This window comes from Phoxinus phoxinus (assembly GCF_949152265.1).
Source record: "Phoxinus phoxinus genome assembly, chromosome: 21".
NCBI classification, from domain to species: Eukaryota; Metazoa; Chordata; class Actinopteri; order Cypriniformes; family Leuciscidae; genus Phoxinus; species Phoxinus phoxinus.
This window is the reverse complement of record NC_136896.1, coordinates 8,250,884-8,270,911: the sequence shown is the minus strand read 5'-3', so window position 1 is coordinate 8,270,911 and position 20,028 is coordinate 8,250,884. Positions and strand designations below refer to the sequence as shown.

The following is a 20,028-nucleotide window of genomic DNA, read 5'->3' as shown; positions in this document are numbered from 1 at the left end:
GTTGAATTCAGCATTTCCTTCATCAAAATATTATAATTACCGGTATTATATATGTATTTTCACTAACACACAGTCTGAATAGTGGTTGATATTCACTAGCTTCGGTCAGATCTCAGCAAAGCAAGCAGAGAGAAGGGTCACACACACACACACACACACACACACACACACACACACACACACACACACACACACACACACACACACACACACACACACACACACACACACACACACACACTGATCCCACTTTGAAAAGCTCCGCTTTTCTTTCGCTTCTCTGCTTGCTGACATAGTTCATATTATTCTGTGGCCTGTCTGCCATGCCCCTTACTGATCTGCTCTGGACTCACACTTTACTGTCTGGGAGCTTGACGAAAAGTCAGTTGCTGATCTTTTCACTTATTTAGGCTGGAATTTTTATATGGTTGCTGTCAATAGATCAGTGCATTTATGGCTGTTTTACCTGTCATGCACAGATAAATGATTAGGTGGAGAAGTGTTGCAGACAATAGAATATTGTCCACAATATTTGAAGGCCTCATAACTTTCCCAGGCGTTCATGATATTACTAATGTAATATTTTTTAGTGTTTAGCATAACTAGAAAAATATATAAATTAGATATTTAAAATGAATGTACAATTTATATTTAAAAAATGTATAAATATTTATATATAATAATAATAATAATATAAAAGAATAATTTATTGTGTGTATGTATAGGCTATGTGTGTGTTATTTAAAAGTAGGCTACCTCATATTTCCTCAAGTTTTTAAAAACTGTGGGAATCCTGGTTCTTCCAAAAAAAAAAAAAAAAAAAAAAAAAACTTGTTAAGGGGGTAAACTAAAATAAAAAATACATTGATTTTGTAGTTTGTAATTATTTAAATACTTTTGTCTTATTGTAATAATTGTAAGTCATCTTGTGGTCCCCAAACCCTTTGGAAGTTTGCAGAGCTGATTGAGAACCTTAATTGACAAAAAATAGTCCACTTCAGGGGAAGTGAACTATGCGGATGGGGAAACAGCTTGTAGGATGAGCCGACGGAAAACGGGAATGCAGAGAGGCGTTGATCTCAGCATTCGCTGCTGAGAGTAATGCTATCTGTTTTTTTAACCTCTTGCTCTTTGGGGCTGGCTTGTTTTAACAGTGGCAGAGTAAATCATCCGCTAGCTCTTAGCAAGTGTGAAACGTTAGCTTACCCACGCCACTGCACTGCCTACTTCTCAAACATCCTAGTAGACAAAAAGTGTAGTCATGTAGAATCCAGCTTTTTTTTAAGTAAGCTAAACAATGTAAAATTATTCTAAACAACTTTTTTCATGTGTATGTGCAGGCTGAAGGTGAAGACAGCTTGAAAAAAATGCAGCTGATGGAGCTGGCCATACTCAACGGCACATACAGAGATGCCAATATCAAGTCACGTAAGAATGACATCATCAAACATCGACCTGGTTATCTGTCCAGATTCTCTTCCCCTCTAATATTCATTCCTCTATATTAAACTAATTTCTTTTCAAAGTTTACTTTTTGCAATACAACTCGATTCTATTGGGCTCTTTAGCTTTGATTATAGTGCTTGCAATAGTCTAGTCTACCAGTTAACCTCGCTGGTAGCTAAGCATATGCGGCTTAGACTGTGTATGATTGGTCGTAGTGTTATCCAATTGCGTGCAGTGAGATTTTCAAATGCATGCTTTGTGCCGCCCCTCGAGCTGGCTGATTTTCATTAGTTGATGCCAGACCATTAATCCTTCAGATTTAGGTCTGGATTTCCAGGCTAAGATATTGGAGCACTGTATTGATATTCTTCAAACATTTTTGTTATAAACCAATCTTTTCTTGCAATTAATTCAACCCGAGCCTTTTTGTACATCATTTCAGTTTTAGATATGCGGCCTATTTTGGGGTTTTGTGAACTTGATTAAAAAGAAAGTTTGAATATTGACTTACAATAATAATGACCTAAACCAGGGATGGGCAGCTTCGGTCCTGGAGGACCACTGTCCTGCAAACACACCTGAACAAGCTAAGCAATAGCTGTGTCCCAATTCAAAGGCTGCATCCTTCGAAGTCAGTGACGGTTGGAACGAGCACTGTTAGTGTTAATTGCAACTGCTAAAAGCTGCTGTTGTTGTTGAGTGGCAGTAACATTTGTACTGGACTTCTTTGAAAGTTATGTTGAACTGTCTGAAAACAAAACAGGGTTCACAAACTGTGTACATATGTTCACCATGGTCTCAAATATCTAATGATACAAATGTTGAATCATTCTATATTTGAGTAAGCTGAAACCCAATACTTGTGTTTAGAAGTGTAATTCGTCATTTTTTTAAAATTTTGGGGTAGGCAAGGCCGCAAAAGATCCATCTGTTTTATCACTCATTGCACGGGAAACAAAGGACTCATTTGAAGGAGCCTTAGAATTGGGACCGCCTTTGTCGCGCCACCGTGACACAATCGGCCTTCGAAGGATGCAGCCTCTGAATAGTGACAGGTTATGTCTTCAGGAATGCTAAAATCAAGGGTTGGAGCTAAATTGTGCAGGACAGTGGCACTCCAGGACCAAAGTTGCCCATCTCAATTTTTGTTGCCATGTGGATGAATTAATAAGCAAACTTGTTGTGTGAAAATATTTGCATAGGCAGCTGGTTTGCTTTTTTGAAATGATTAGCACCCAAGTTTCTTTTCCCCTCACATCTTTTGTGTATTTGCTCTTGTGCATCTTGTTCTGTTTAGCAGCCTTAGCCTTCTCCTTGGCCGCCACAGCACAACATCCCCGCATTATCACCGGCCCCTCCCCGGGGATGCCCACTGGGGCACTGCGTAACCCTGCACCCAACGGACCCACCCTCATGCCCCTCATCCGACAGATCCAGACCTCTGCCCTCATGCCCACGGGCACGCCGCACCACCTCTTACCCCAGACCCCCGAGTCAGGCATCATCTATGCACCCTACGATTACCCCTACACCCTAGCCCCAGCCTCCATTCTTGAATATCCTATTGACTCCAGTGGTGTTTTAGGTAAGAGATTTGATTATTTGTTTGTCTTTAAAGGTGTTTTGTACAGATTATGCAATTACTATGATTTGGAGTTATGACTGGTATGATATACCCAAAATGCATGGTATTTGTCAACAGTTAGAGATTTTGCTATACTGTTCATCTGTCTGTAGCAGTTTATTTTCATAATAATATTAATAATAATAAGGTAACACTTTCTATAATACTTTGAAACATTTTAAGGAACTCTTAATACTAATGTAATTAATGTCCAAAAACGGCTGGATTAAAGCACTTAATTTTTGACATTTTCCGATTTTCCATGACGTAATCTAAAGAGTGAAATATTCATGTTTTATAAGTTGTTAACGAAGCATTATCTAACTCTTTACTTATGAGCTAATTAAACAATAACACTTTTTAATTACAGTGACAATGAAAGAAGAAATCACTATTTTTATATAGTCTATTAATGTATTAACTGCAGTTTATAAACTATTAATTAACTATAAACTAGTAGTTTGCAAATTATATTGTTGCTTTGCTACTCTATACTTATTATAAAGAGTTACCAATAATAATACATTTTATGTTAATATATTGTTGTTTTTTAAAATAAAATACATAATTTTTTATATTGAAGTATGTATATATATTTTTTAAATACATTTTATTATATTTTATTTTATTTCGTATTATATTCTATATGTCCAACCCTGTTTGGAGTACACAGTCTGTCCTCGTTTGCTCAGAGATCCAGTAGACTAACTCCAGCGTTCTGTCTTGTCCTTGTAGGTATGGCTTTCCCGACAAAAGGCTAGTAATGCTCAGGGGTTTTACACAGTCTTCAGCCCATACGAGTGTTAAAAATGCTTTGCTTTACAGCTGCCTCGGAACAAAAGAGCAAACGAAGAAACCGATTTCTATAAGAAACAAAAGACTAAAGATCATTACTACTCATGTTTACACTGGTCTTAACTGTTTTGTTGACTTATTCATAGATTAAAAAAAGTGATATTTTCAGATAAATACTGATAATTAAGCCTTATTACATTCCTCTGTTTGAAAGTAATCTATATTTGTTTAGCTTGTAATATTTGTATCACTTAATTTCTCCTGCAACTGTATCTTAGATATTTAGAGAGTGATCAGTATTATTGCTAATATAACGTGCTTGTGAAAAACATTCTCCATGAAAGCCTGTAGTGAATTCATTTTATCTGAAGCATCTTGTGTATTGAGAGGAATACAAGGGCTCTATAGTTTAAATTAGTCGGAGCATTAAGCAGCATTTGTGTTTTTATGGAAATACTTCAGATTTACTGGGAAATTGAGAAGGGGAACAACATGATGTGATTTCACAATGGAGAAAAGGTCACTTGTGCCTTGTAATTTGGATTCACAAGACTTGTTTGTGAAACAATTTTGTGTGAAATGTCGTTTTAATGTATTTTGATGAATAATCTGTTAATTCTTGTTTTGTTGGCAATGTTGCGCTCTGAGCAGGTGCAGTGACTACTAAAGTACGAAGGCAGGATATGCGCGTCCATCCTTACCAAAGGGTAGTGACCGCAGAACGAGGTTAGTTTAGCTCCAGTGTTCAAACTGTGCTCTGTGTGTGTGTGTGTGTGTGTACTTTGTCTTCTTCAGTATGCTGATTACACTGTCTTTTTCATTGCATCTCACTCAATACAAAGAGATGAACTGTTTTTAGCAACTTCTAATAACCTTCCAAACAAAAGCATCATTTGAGATTTCAGTGTTGCTGTTATCGGGTATAGTACATGCCAGTCATACTGTGCAGGGTTTGTTTACTCACCAAACCTGCCAACCTAGAAATGCATTGAAACTGAAGGTGTTATCATCTTACTTGTATTATATGTTGAGCATGTTCTTGGGGTCACTGAAGCAAAGGTTAAAAAATAGAATACTGGAACAACAAAAAATTATAACTGATTTACAATAGGTCAAAACATCCTTATGGTTTATGAAAACATTCCAAACTCCGAGATTTCAGCTCTGTTCCAAAATCTAGTGAGCTACCTTCAAAAAGAGCATCCTAACCACCATGGAACGCAATGTACAATTTGGAACACTCTACTTAAGCAACACGTTACATAAATTGCATTGCACACAGGAGACTCGACTTGCAACTGATTTCAATAGTTTCAAAGTTTGCAGTTAGCATGTTGCTAAGCTAACAGTGTGATACTTTAAGGATATATAGATGCATAGAACCAAGGGTGTAGTTTTGGTTTGAACATTAAGGGGGCCGACGTGTGAACCGTTTTAGTGGGGTCTCAGAGAATGCTCCCTTATCACATTTATTTGTTTGTTTATTTATTTAATTTAGCAAAATGGTCTTTTGTGGTATCTTACCTATAATCCACACATGCAAAGTTGGTTGATAACATAACTGCAATAAAGAAGTAGCCTATACTTAACAATTACTTGTTTACGTAGGATATATTATGTATTTTATATTATTTAAGCATCTGAAACCTTATCAGTTTGATAGAATTTTCTACTTCAAAATGCCATGGGAAGTCAAACTAACTTTACATTTTCTTACATTGAAATGATTTATTTCCCATTCCTTAACAGTTCAACAGACTCAAAATGATTACAGCTATGTCATCTCTTGGGATATCTGAAGGCCAGGTTTTTCCTGTCCGTCATCATTAGAACAGAACACATTTTACACGTGGGAAAAACTGCTTGTTTGGTCAGTAATTCAAAAACGTCCATACTTTAAACTTGTACTTGCCCTAATGAAAATGTATCATAGTTCTTGTAATTGTTTAACTATAGCATTTGTTACGATAAGGTTAGAATTACATGTGAGACCATTGATGGCTCCTCAATGTTGACTTTTTTTTTTTTTTTTTTATTAATCTACAAATAGCAACTCCAAAAAAACGTGATAAATTCTAGTATGGGTGGTCATGAGTAGTTTAAAAATCTTTATAATTTATGCAACTTGATTATGTTTTCTCCTGTTTTCTCCCTGTCTTTTTAGTTTATGTAGCTGTTTTAGATCATGTTTGACTTTCTCCATAGCGTTTTAAAGTTGTTAATTCTCAAAAGAATAAAAGGATAGGAATAGATCGTCGCGATAGGAAGAGCTTGCGTAACGTGTGCACAGTATTATGTGATTTGCGCGCCACAAACGCATAGAACACAAATACTGCTGGGTTGTTTCAATCCAATTTTGGGTGAAATATGGACAAACCCAGCCGTTGGGTTTGTCCATATTTGACCCAAAATTGGGTTGAAACAAACCAGCATTTTTTTTTAGTGTAGAGTATACTGAACTCTTTAAAAAAAAATGTTTTATCAATACTTGTCAGTAATTAAATGAATGCAACGTCACAGTGCATTCTGGGATTGCCTTTTCCGTGAAGGATACACACCATTCCGGCTTAGGCTAAAATGAGGTAAACCGAGGCTATCTTTAATCCTCACATTGCGAATGGCCTTTAAGTCAGAATGGAATCAATGAGCATATTATTAGCTCATAACTACTGGCTCTGTAGGCAGCTCACCAGGTTTTGGAACAGACTATTGGTATGATCTGATAACTTCAGCACTTACATGCATTGTATATTGAGACAAACATGACCTGAAGTTTAGTTGTGGACGTATGTAGATGAAAAACTAGTGTGATAGTGTTAGAACCACTTTGGGTTCACAGAACCTACATGGAGCAAAACTGACTGTCCACTACACTCCTTACACTGATGACGTTGTGATGGCCTTCAGGCTCATAGTCAATGAAGGGTAATGGAGCTCACCTGTTTGTTTGCTTTGGTTTATTCTTCATTTGTCATTCCTTTTAATATTCTTTCGGAGTTTTAGTGTATTTGCAGATCCTTTTATGCCGCTTGAATACAGTAGTGTCCCATTTAAATCTACTTTTCAATCCTGATCATCTGAAACAGTTTTTTGGCAGCTTACAAAGAGTTTTTCTGAATAATGGAACAACTTTACAAGATTTAGGTTTTGGAGGAAGATCTAAGTTTTTTTTTTTTTTTGTCTCACATAATGAAACATAAGCTTATTTATCATAGTTCAACCTGGCCAGACAAGCATAAATAATATTTAGAATTTCCCCCAATGTATGATATATACGTAAACTTAATCATATTATTTGAGAAACTTCAAACTACTGAATATTATTTCAGGCTTGTTATAACCTGTATCTCATATTACAGTACAGTATTTCTTCTGTAAAGATACTTTGATTTCTGCTAAATCTTTTTTTTCCCCTCATATTGCAATTTTCTAATGCATTCTTGAGAATATTTCCTCAACTTACATATTGTATTTATACCTTTTACTGCAGTTTTTATGTATAGATCAGTTGATAATTGTATTTTAAGTTAAAAGTAATCATTTCTGGCCCGGGTCAATGAGCATATTCATGATAAAAAAAATCTTTCAAATGCCTTAAATGGAATAAACTGGATCTAAGGGAATTACAGTGCCAGCTTTTAAAGATTGCTGTAATGAAACTGAATTAAACAACTCATATTACAAACATGTGGATGTGCCAAAACTGTACATATATTAACTATGACTCCTGAAAAAAACTTTAAATGTGAGAATCTACTGATCAATACAAGTGAATTTCACTCCCGTAAGACTTTAACATGTCATAATTTAATGACCAATACAACTGACCAGTTTAATGCATAACAATTGTGAAATTGCACAAAAAGTCAAATCTACCTTGTCTGGCTTACTGCCCACAGCCACAGAAAGATCTCTGATCATTTATAAGATTCCTGTGCAGGGAAAATGGCTCGGACAGTGTCGCATGAGATAGACTAGACAGTTATGAAGGTTAGGACTTGTTTGAGAGTGTAAGTCATCATATGCACTATCGTTTTTATAGTTGCTCTGTGCATTATAAAGGTGCTTATGATCCCTTAAACTCTCCATTCAAGAAATTCCTCATCATAAAAATATGGCACAAGTATTTTGCACTGAAGATTTTAAATCACCAGCTCCTAGTCTGCGCTACTCGGACAGAGCAAAGTGAAACAAGAAAAAAAAAAAAACGAAACGCAAAAAACCTCATGAGATGTTAGGTTGTTTATCAAAGCAGAGCGGTTACACACTGTGCCTGCCTGTTAGCACAAGAACAACAGATGAACTGACGAAATATTCCATTTTTGGTTTGTTTGTTTTTGTTGTTTTGCAGTAAGCTTCTTTTTGAATTTTGTCAAATGTATGGAAAACCAGTTATCGTGTGTGATCTTTTAAAGATGAGTTTATGAAAGCAATATGTTTAACTATAAAGCAAGAACATTTATGAAATTTTATTGTATTTGTAAATGAGTAGGGAATTTATAAACATGTAAGCTTCGAGAACAATGCCATGTTATTTTTCCATAAGGGGTACATTTTGTTTTTAGGATGTCGTACCTGTGACAGTCTTATAAAGTTTTAGGCTGAGAGTTTATCAGCTTGCGAAACACGTAGACTGTGTTCATTGTGTTTGTAGTGTTGTTTTAGCCCTAAATTTCAGCCAATGTGCTTTAGTATCATGTTTGATTAGCATTCTGTATTTTTTTTTTTTTGTAAATAGCCCAATTTTAAAGGCAATAAAATTTGAGTTAAAAAAAACACCAAACTTTTTGTGCTGTCTAGAAATCTTTTGATTAGCCTGTCACTCTCTGATTTTACTTCTCTCGTCACATCTCTGTAACTACTCATGAATCCATATCATTATCACTAGCAGCTTTGTGGCTTTTGTATTTTCAGCACTCTAATGCTTAATAGCAGTCAGAGGATCCTTGCATCTCTTAATCCAGGATTGATTTTGACTTTCCAAACACCCAAACTCAGTTGACTGCTACTAACTATTAAGTGCTGTTAGTTTAATTCGTAATGACTCTGTAATTGATTTGCCTTTTTGCTTCTTTAACCTTTTTCACCTGGGAGATGGGTTCTGGAGTTAAATCATGAGGCTTTCATGATTTTTCCGTGTTAATGTAGACTTTGAGCAGTTTTCTCTTACAGTAGCTGTAATTAGTAATGTCATATTGTCATCCAACCGTCACTAGCTGAAACTAATCTCCTTCTCTATCTTTTTTCTTTTGTGTCCTTTTTATGTCCTTTTATTATTTTCTTTTCGTTTCCCCTCTGTCTGTCCATTTTTTTTTCTCTCTAACAACCCAGCCGCCACCGGCAACTAACCAATGACCCTCTGAACTCTTCACCCAATGATGACCTGACCATTGCCTGCCTGCTGACCAGTTCTCTGGCTCTCGTCCTTCGCTTCTATGTTTTGGCAGCCTGCTGGTGAGCCCAGAAGCAGCTTTAATTCGCTTAACACAGCCGAGAAGCCGTGATGGCCCCACGCCACCACCCGCAGAACCGAATCACTCCCCTTCTCAAACCGAGGACCTCCTTGGTCAGGTGACCTGGGCTTCCCAGCCTGCACTGAAGTGTCATAAAGCAATAACACTGTCTGGGCGACACCTAAAATCCTAATGTTAGCCCTTCACATGCACACACTAAATAAACACACATCTTTATTTGTTTCTAAAAATGAATAATTGAGCATCATGTTTAACACTCTAAGTTTGTGCACTGCAGTTCTCATACCATCCTGAAGAGTTAAAAGAAAAAGCCTGCAGTTTACTTTAAAGCTGACTTAGAGGTCCAAATGTCCATAAGGGATGTAAAAGCCATGCTTGCCTACCAGCGTTTTCTTCAGAGAGCTGTCGAAAAGCATTCAGTCACGTGAGGAAGTGTACAAACACAACATCAATTAATATCTTTTTGATACGTGGGTGCTGCACAGGAAATGATTCTATATTTTTCCACAGGTGATCCTTTTTTGTATTAAAAAGAAACAGTATTGTCAAAATATGATGAACAAACAATGCTTATTTCCTTATGACAAATATTTAGAGACCAAAACGGTGTCTTTTTTAAATAAAAACGAACAAAGTGCCTTATTTTACACTATCATCAATTACGAACAAGTATGAATGTCCATCAATGTGTTATGTGCCAACATATCAGGTATTTCTGTTCAATTCCTCTATCGGTGATCATGAAAACGAGGTGTACAGAACAATGTTGCAGGCGTTACACTCAAAAACTAGTGTTTTTATGTGCGTTTAATATTTTTCTTTACAAATAATGATTAATAGTTTTCCCTGTCACACTACATTAGGTACTTCTTGAGCTCTTAACGCTAGCAATCTGATTGTTTGTGAAAATATATGTGTATGTTTATAGAGCCATCTGTTATACAGCAATGAAGCACATCAATACGAAACTTCTAAACTATTACTTCGATTCTGTGTTTTTCACTCAGCTTATATCTCAAGGAGCTGTTTTTCAATTCAGCAGGTTGAAATTGATAAAGGTTTAGGGTTAATTAGTACAGGACTCATTTTATTCCTTTTGAAGAATTGAAGTGTACTAGAAGTTGTGTGCAGACATGTCACATTTCCTTCCTATGCAAATGATTTTAAATTTTATTAAAATGACCGAATAAATGTCCTTCAGTTGGTCTTCCAGTACCATTTCAGAAACTAAAAGCCTATTAACAAATTATGATTTACATTTTGTTATTTGGTTATCATAACTGGATTTTTAGAAGATGCATCTCCTTTTTTTAATAATATTGGATGTATTTATGCCGAGCAAATGCAATACTTTTAAAACATTTGCGTTTGTTATCAAGTTGCATGTCATTTCTTTTTTTATTACTATTAATCTGGATATTTCTAAAGGAAAAATCCTGCAAATATATTTAACGGATGGAATTTGTTTTTACGACCAGGAACTGGAGTTGTTTGTTAATGTGTGTTTTTTGGTTTAGTGTTTGCCTTCCATGCAGTATTACTATAGACCGTGTCGACATGTGTGAACATGTTTACTGATGATTGTGTGAGTGAGTGTTTGTGTATTGTATATGCCAATGAACTGCAACTCGCCATTCAAGCTTATTATTATTGTCGTTATGTTTTGTCGCAAACCCAAGCAGCTTCCTGCATTGGAAAATATACAGTCCTATTTATAACCATTGTAACATTTTATAATGTATTTTTCTATCATATTTTGTATGTGAGAAATAACATTAAATCACATTTCCAGATATGAACAGTATGCCTTATTACAAAAATTGACATGAGAGACATTTTTTTTGAGAGACAGATATTTTTTCCATGATGATATAATTCCATAGGTGGAAAATGGAAAACCCCATTCGATGAACAATATTATTTGGTTCCAGCCTCACACTGAGCAAGTTTTAAAGAGGTTATTATTTGCTGGGGTGTTTGGTTTGTCATTGTTGCTTTGCCTCTGTGCCTTCTCATGTAAATTGTAAACTATTAACAATTTCTAGTTATATAATTTGATTAATCTTTTCTTGCCGATTGTACTAACATTTGATGATTTCTTTACATTAACCCCGTCAATAATTTCTTTTGTCTGCTTTGAATCTTTAGAAAAGGATTTGTGTGAAATTAAGCAAAAGAGTGTGTTACTGACTGAAATATGCTGGACTAAACTCTGTAATGAGAAGCAATAGCGAAATATTAAAATCACAGTTTTAAAAAAGAAACTAACTTGGTCGCTCTTTCTCTTGTGCTTTTTATATGTGCCAGAACACTTTGCCTACTAATCTGATTCAGGTCTGCTGTAGATAACGGAGAAGATCTGGGTCCAAACTTCTCTGTACTGTTTAATTGATCATCCTGAACAAAGCTGCATGTAACAGGAAAGTGACAGGATGATTATGGGGCAGAAAAAAAGGAAGACGTAAAATCTATATAAACGGTACGGTTGCTTGAGTTGGAAGAACACCCACCTCTTTTTCACACAGTTTGATTATTCTCTCTTTCTCAACGCTCTCCATTATGTGTGCTTGTTTTTGTATTGTAGCCATCTGTTGAGCTGTTTTGAAAAGTCATAAGAGTCACCAAGAAAAGAGTATCCACAGATAGATTACACCGGTAATTGTCTTTCAAAGGAGTCCATTGAAACCATACAATGCAAGCAAAACTTTCCAGATTGTCTGAAATGTGTAAGAAAACAAAAGAAGCTAACATCGTCTTTTGTAAAATAACTGGAGGTCAGTCCAATAACACCCACTAACCGGAATATTTTTCAGCTGCTCATCAGCAGCACTGTCTAACTATAGTAACAAACATCAGGCTTATAAAATGTAAGTTTCAAATCACTTCCTCGTTTGAAAAGTGAATATCCTCATAGAAATCGCAGAGGTCATAACACTTACACAGCAATTGTTCAGTGTTGAGAGGAATAGGAGTAGCGAAGGAAATCTGAATAACCTTCTAAAAACTGTATTTCAATTTTCTAAATGTTCACACATTGTTTTAATGAGCTGCTGTTGTGTGTAATGGTCTGTGTTTAGCTGATAAAGCTAATCAGACACTTTTAGTTCCCACAAGACCTCATCACGGCACCCAAGAGTCCTAGTTACTAGCTTTTGTTCCCTTTTCAGTTTATAGCAAAGTCGCCAACCATTAAACAAATCTAGTCATATCCAAAAGAACAGCAACAGAGCTTAATCTGTGACTGTCACAGTCTGTGACAACAAAGATTGTTTAAAAAGAATAGTAGGCCTACTGCAGAATGAACAATATAGGCTATTATTTATTTGTCCTCATTTTATTCTGAACTCAAATGTTCTTATTTTTCCTTGGAAAATAATTTGTAAAGAAACCTAATTCTGCTATTTTCTAACGACCACAGTTCATATCGAGATTAGCCTCTCGCCAAAAACAACACTCATAAAGGTTCACAACTGGGGGACAACCGGTAGGCTATTAAATGTTTTCTAAAGCTTTTTTTTTTTTAGAGAAACTGACCGAAAGACAAAGCTTTTTGTTGTTCAAATCAGAGATTTGGGGTGACCAGTTTAAACACATTGCGGAGAGAGGAACTCATTGGCGCTCGCGCGAAATTCCTCATCACGTGGATTGAAATTTCTATATTTCGCCTGCGAAAATTCTACGAACAACGGTAGCCTAAGGACCGCACCTCTAGAAGCCAGAAAAACTAAAAAAAATAATCAATAAATGTTGGTCTGTTCACTAGCCTACCTTTTTAAGTGTTTTGGGCGCTTAAAATTGTGGTCAATAAGATTGTATGAAAATGTTTTTGCTTTTGTTAAAAGCAGCATAGGCTAGGCTATATTTGGGATGACGCATGAAGGTGAGTAAATAAGGCCTAATGAAAGGGTTTTCATTTTAGTTCTACACTGTTCCTTTTATAGCACAAAAAATGGACGTGCACTGAGAGGGAGAAAATAAATGGATGGAAAAGGAGAGTGCGGTTAATTCGCTCCCACTGAAGGCAAACTGTTCATTAAACGCCACACGTTGTGTTAATGGTTCCTGCCTTTCTTAAATTACTAGCTGCTATGTTAGGTAATCATTCCCTCTTTTCCCTCTCATCCTCGCTCCATATCTAACCTGCAATTAAAACTTCAATTTCTTGTCTTGTTCATTGTCTGATGCCCCCTCCTACCTCCTTAACTTTACAGCGCTGCTTACCTTATCAAAACACATATACTAAAGTAATGGAGCGTAATGCAGCAGATGAGTGGAATGAATAACAGTTTTGCTGAGGGCCAAAGAGGAAAGATGAACTGGGTAAGTTCCTGTAGGCTATAGAGACTCGCACTCTGACTTCCCCCTCAGAGGCTGTGATGACCTTTACAACCGTTATGCCCACAAACAAACTCAGGACTCTCTGTCCCAACTTACCAAACGAAAATAGAACCCTTTACTTCCCTCCTTCCTTCCTTCCTTCCTTCCTTGTCAATCTACCGATCTTATTGGACGCCGATGGCCGGCCAAACCCACAGTCGGTTTAAGGAAGAGGCGACAGATTCTTTGTAGATAAAATGAATAGGGATGTCGCAATGCAACTCAATATGGCGGCTGTAAAGAAAGGCTTTCAGTCCATGCTTTCAGTAGGTGTGATTTCCATTTGGATATAGCTTCAACCACACACCCTCCCTAAAACGTCCACTCTCCTTCGTAATATCTGTCAGGTACTGAACAACGTTTTATTGGTTGTTCAAAAAAAAGAAAAGTCCTACCTTAGTTGCACATTTACCAAGATTATATATGTAGTTTTTAGCCTGGTTTCCGCTAAAGAAGCTGGTGTGGTTGAAAATTTTGTTAATTTTATTAGCGTTTATAAACAAAATTAGGCAACAGGGGGCATTGTCAAGATGTGCACTCTTAAAACTGCAGGTAGCCTATATGAAGAAGCGTAACATTAAATATTAAAATATTTTATGCTGTTTAATGCTGAACTGAGTATGATTGATGTGGTGTATACCAGCATTGAAAAAAATTAAAACCTTTGCAACCTTTCTCAGCAAACTTCCTGCTGGTTCTCAGCAAACTTCCAAGGGGGCTGCAGAATTACTTAAAATTATATAAATTCATAATTTTTTATTAATATATTAATTAAAACAACTTAACTTAATTAATTAAAACAGTCAAGGTGTAACAAATACCTATTGTTTTTATTGAAATAGTTCTTAAAACCTCTGGATTCATTATTAATGAATGTACACATTGACATTCAGTTTTAATAGTTTAGTTGTAATAGATTTAATAATTTATAAGGTCATTATGTGACCTTTGAATATTGTAATGGACAGATTAATTTAGTCTCACACCACTCAAAAATTAACTTCAATAATGTTTCATAAATATCATGTTCTTTTTATTATTATTCATTTTGTCATTGTTTATCAGCTTTCGACTCACATCCCTCCCATTTAGCTTTGAATGATGTCTTGCATCGCTTGAAGGATCAGGATTTCATCAGTTTCCCTCAGTTTGGTTGAACCAAGGGGGGTGTCAGCATATGTGTAGGTTTTCTAGGAAACAAACTGCACTTGATCTTAAACAATGACGACCACAAAGACATGTCCAGCATGAGGATATGGAGAGGGTGGGGAATGTCCTCCCAACGGGCTCACCCAGAACAAATCTCAAGGAACACTTCCTTCTGCTCTATTAAAGATCCTTTTCCACAGACACTTCCATCAGTGTTTATGTAAGAGAGGAAGTCATCGCTGTTTACCTAGCTTGTGTAATTGTTTCTATTCATAGCTAAAGATCTGAGAAATATCAGAGGTGGTGATGGTGGGGTGCATATAAAGGACGCAGCAAATTAAACAGGATGACACAACAGATGTTACGCCACAGCGGAGTCGCACAGTAGGGCGCAGCTACACTTCACTTCCATCCAATGGGTTTTCCAAGAAAAGATGTACAGGAATTGAGTTTACTTGTACTGTAGACACACACATGGTGTGTTTGAACTTGTAGGTTGCTTCTCTGTCTTCTATTGGTGTCCCCGTTCCACTTCCTCTCGTTCTGTGGGGTCCCCCCCCCCCACCCTTCCTGTCTGCTCTCATGGGATGGGGCTTGGGGTCTGGCTCAGTCCTGGCCCCCCACACTGGCTCCACAACGCTGGACGTTGTCCAGACTGGTGGGAGAGGACAGCAGAACTTGGCAGGCCACAGTGGAGAACATTCGCAGCCAAGCCAAAGTCCTAAAGCACTGCCAGAGAATAACGGGGAGCTTGAAATGACAAGAGCCATGCCAAGGGACAACTATGGCTCTTGGATTTTAATTTGTATCTGGGATATTATACGGCTGATGTAAATCTATTGCGAGTGTCAGCTGGGCTTTAACGAAACAAATCCACATTAAGGAGGAACTGTTGAGTTTGGGGGGATTCCATGTTTCCAGAGACTTTAAAAAAGGTGATTCTGTTTTAACTCTTTGAGTTGTTCGTTCCGAACCCCACCCTGTACAGTATACATAACATAACACATTATACTTAATATGTTTACATATAAAGTTTGAAAAAAAATTTGTTTTAAAAAGAAGTCTCTGCAGTTATTTGATCAAACTTAAAAAAAATGTTTACGTTTAGATCTTTATTTTTTACTTGGTAAAGGTGTTGGCACTTTGTTCACACACAAAAATGTCATGGACATGATTCAAAAAGGTTAAATGGTCCTGAAAAAAATAATCACACTTATGACTGCATTGGAAATGAATGGGAGACAAATTTCATCTAGTGGAAGCGTTTGGTACTGCGGCCAAACAAAATTTGACTGAAAGCTCATTATCATAAAATCCCCTAAAAATATAAAATACAAAATATTATTTCATTGAAAAAAAAAAAAATAATCCACCAACTCGCGAACAATCCCAGAGTATAAATAAAATATAAAATTGTGGAAACTGTGATATTTAGAAGTTTAGGTTAAGTATACTTAAAAAAAAAAAGAAATGAATACTTTTACTCAGCAAATTTATATTACATTTATAATGTTACAAAAGATTTCGATTTCACAAAAATTTTGTTCATTAAACTTTCTATTAATCACAAATGTATCATGGTTTCCACAAAAATATTAAGCAGCAAAAACGGTTTTCAACATTGATAATAATAAGAACCATTATTAACAATTGAGTACCAATAATAATTGAGCAAATCAGCATACTAGAACGATTTCTGAAAGATCATGTGACACTGATGACTGAGTAATAATGGCTAATGGAAATTCTAAACAAACTAAATGTGTTTTATGAATCTCATTCTCCGACAGCAACAGTATGTGCCATGCTTATTTACTCTTTATGGGGAAAAAAAGTGTGATAGCTTTTATGTCTTCATCTGAAAGGTTTCAGAGGACCCCTTTGAACCCCCACCCCCTCTTATCCTCCCCTCTCATCTCCTCAAAACTAGTTTAAGGAACAGAGGCTCTGCTGCGCAGCTTTCATGTCTCCATGGAAACACACCCCCTTTGGGGTCCTTGTGGAGTTTTTTGTGTGTGTAGGCTACTCAACATTTGTTGTGTTTGAGTTTAGGCACAAAAAAAGTCTCAATATAAGAGGCCGACAACAAAGTGTGATGATAAAACACAAGCGTGATAAAAAGATAATCTGTGAGATGCATTCATTATGACATCACTGTCATATCCCAGTGCGGCCAGTTCCTCGGGGTGCCTGTCTCTATTCGACTGCCTCTGGTTCTCTTCAGCACTGTGGGCTGTCTATAGGAGGCCTTCCACTGACTGTGAATGGTCTTTTTGTTGGGGAACAGTGAGCCATTTCTGCTCCCACAGAAAGCCCTGGGTAATTTAGTGTGGATGCCAGGAAGTCTGAGCTCACAGAATGACAACAATGGCAAACGTTATTGCTCCACCTCAAGGGGTGGAAAAGAAAGAGACAGGAAAAAAATTAGCAATGGTGATAGAATTCTGCTTCAGCATCCTCCCACTCGGCGAATTCCTCTTAAATCTCATCAGGCCAGGAGGATCAGAAGACAACCTTTATGGTGCTAAACAACCATTTGTGCTTTCAAGCATGCATTGCGGGACATGCTTTATTGTGGCACATGATTCGGTGTGAGGTAGATCTTTTCCCCCACACAAACTAACAAATCAACTGAAAGGAAGAAGAAAAAAACTATCCTACTGTTGAAGAAGAAGAAAAAGTTGATGTAACTCCATCAGGCTTTTGAAATTTGTCCTTGTCTGCCATCTAGTGGGAAAGCATCATCACTGGTTTCAGAGATTTTTCTCCAACCATATCAAACACACAGGCTGCATTCCAAACCGCATACTTCCCTACTATTTAGTATGGGAAAAAGAGTAGGCGAGCGAAAAAGTATGTATGAATCCAAAAGAGTAGGCGAGAATTACCTGGGTGACGTACTAATTATCGCGAGATTCGGACTTAAGTGCGTTCCAATATGCCTACTTTCCTACTATATAGTAGGCGAAAACAGTACGTGAAGGAAGCAGTACGTTCGAAACATCAGTATTCATAAAAGAGTAGGCGAGAAGTTCCCGGATGGCTTACTGCTTCCAGCCAGATTTTTGAGTGCTCAACTGGTGGATACTCTTCTATCCCAGGAGGCCACGCGAGGGGATACGTCATTATCAAACATCACGGAGATCAGCGACGCGCGGGGTTTCAAATGTGAGTAAACACGGTTCCTTGTGTTAAAATTGCATGTGTTAAACTACTATAGAGTAAACGTTTTAACTATTGAAGGTGTAAAGGAGTTAGATAGTATAGTATGATTGTGATTTGGCTGTAAAAACACGTTTTATTATGTATAACGTTAGCTCTAGCTGACAGGAGCTCCAGTAAGGACACGTAAGTTACGTCTCTAACGTGGATTTACATAAACCATAAACATCTTAAAGACGCTTATTTTAAACGTCTATTTACATCTGACAGGAACATCTTTTATAAGTATTGCAGAAGAGCACATCACAACATGAAATATACATCTGAGTGATATGTGTGCAATTATGTAGAACATATCTATAAAGTAACTAAACTCTATTTTATTTGTCCATTAGTACTGTTGATAAATTGAGGAACATGTATGTTGGATAAAAAGTTAAAACAACCTAAACATGTAAATGTAGTGTTGAGCTCATAAATCACAGAGGTTATGGGAGTCTTGTCTGGATGTTGCAGGGACAGATGAACAGATGTGTGTTTATCCGGTGGAGAGAGGCTCATGAAGCTGAAGCTGTCATCAAAGGCTTTGAGTGAGTATACTACAGAAATTAATAATAATTTAAATATTAAGTTGTAGTTTATTTTAATTATTGTAATTTCAAACAGAGTTATTACAGCACCTTTCTGATTCTTGATTTCTGTGCATTTACTGCACAGCTGTTGTGGTGGAGCAGGACCTGCAAGGAAAGATGATGGCGGCATTTGTGGAAAAAAAGCGTTCTTGTCTGCTAAATAATACTGAAATCAAATGACATTGTGCTGTTAAAACTACTGCTTTTGTGTTATGTTTGTGCATTTTTGTAGGATCTGAAATGTCAGCAGACTGGTGTGAGCACTGAGGATGAGGAGCACAGAGCTGAATCCTGGAGATCGTGCCATGGACGAGACCCTCCATCACTCCACCGGCCCTTATGAGACCCTCCATCACTCCACCGGCCCTTATGAGACCCTCCATCTCTCCACCGGCCCTTATTGCCTCAGATTGTGAAGCACAACACATCACGCAACAACCTCCGGCACGACTCACCTCCGGCGGTCCGCTGATTCATCAGAATAAAGCCGCAGAAGGGGAACCGCTGTGTTGAGATGGCAGTAGATGTGGTTCAGTGCCTAGCCTATATACATGATTGTAGTTTGAATAAAGCTTTGTTTCATGTGTTGACTTGCATTTGTTTATTATGTGATGGTGACTTTCATTCATTAATTTACTCCTTTATTAATATTTATCATTGTTGTCAGTAAATAAAATATCATTATTTAATTAATTGTTTGAATGAAAATGTAGATATGTTCACAATATACACATCTAGAGTGTATTCATGCATAGCTATGTCATATGACATACATTACATTTTGTTTGTTTTATTGATTTTTTTCAGTAAAAAGTAATATAATTAAGTATCGGTCAGTATTTGTCACGGTAAGCCACTTTTGCTTGTGGATGAAAATGTTTGGATATAAAATAAAGAAATTAACAACATATTCAAGAGATGACAATTTTGGGATTTCGTAATAAAAATAAATAATATCGTTAAGGATAAAACGGTGGGTCACATAAGTAGGGTTAAATATAAGAACTTAAATCAACCCTAAATGTATTCTCAAAATAAATGGGCAGCAGTTTCTTTAAAAAGACCATAAAATGAGCAAGTTTAATCAATATCAAGATATTTACAGATAGATGAATTAAACGTGTCGTTCAAATCTTTTAAGTTGTTGCACTTGTGATAACGCGTCGTAGGTCACATGATAACGTCAACATGGCAGATGTCCGGTTCGCATTCATACTTAACGAGATTTGGCTATAAAGTACCTACTCTTTTAGCGCTCGTTAAGTAAGTACTTATTGAAATTAAGTACCTACTCATTGAGTATGCGGTTTGGAACGCAGCCACACTCTATTTATGTCTGTCAAATATTTTTAAAGTAATAATTAAAAAC

At 36.7% G+C, this 20,028-nt stretch overlaps 1 protein-coding gene and 1 long non-coding RNA gene across 10 annotated transcripts in view; both read left to right on the top strand.

The window, feature by feature from the left end:
• Nucleotides 1-10,983, top strand: part of qki2 (QKI, KH domain containing, RNA binding 2) — a 37,103-nt gene extending 26,120 nt beyond the window's left edge. Inside the window, exons 5-9 of one of the 9 annotated variants that reach the window (XR_013795557.1) lie at nucleotides 1,341-1,428; nucleotides 2,747-3,031; nucleotides 4,517-4,591; nucleotides 5,615-5,735; nucleotides 9,197-10,983. Coding sequence is in view for 7 of the 9 variants with exons in the window: in XM_079594415.1 (XP_079450541.1) it covers nucleotides 1,341-1,428; nucleotides 2,744-3,031; nucleotides 4,517-4,591; nucleotides 5,615-5,664 (501 nt within the window). In the remaining 2 variants the exon portion in view is untranslated. Of the gene's footprint in view, nucleotides 1-1,340; nucleotides 1,429-2,743; nucleotides 3,032-3,805; nucleotides 4,592-5,614; nucleotides 8,628-9,196 lie in introns of those variants that run through there. The other 8 variants (XR_013795558.1, XM_079594417.1, XM_079594418.1 and 5 more) reach the window with 8 other exon arrangements.
• A 6,839-nt stretch (nucleotides 10,984-17,822) lies between these two features.
• On the top strand, nucleotides 17,823-19,246 carry LOC306989085. The gene is made up of 3 exons (XR_013795559.1): nucleotides 17,823-18,033; nucleotides 18,544-18,617; nucleotides 18,892-19,246. It is a non-coding gene; the product is annotated as an uncharacterized lncRNA (long non-coding RNA).
• Nucleotides 19,247-20,028: the final 782 nt, after the last annotated feature.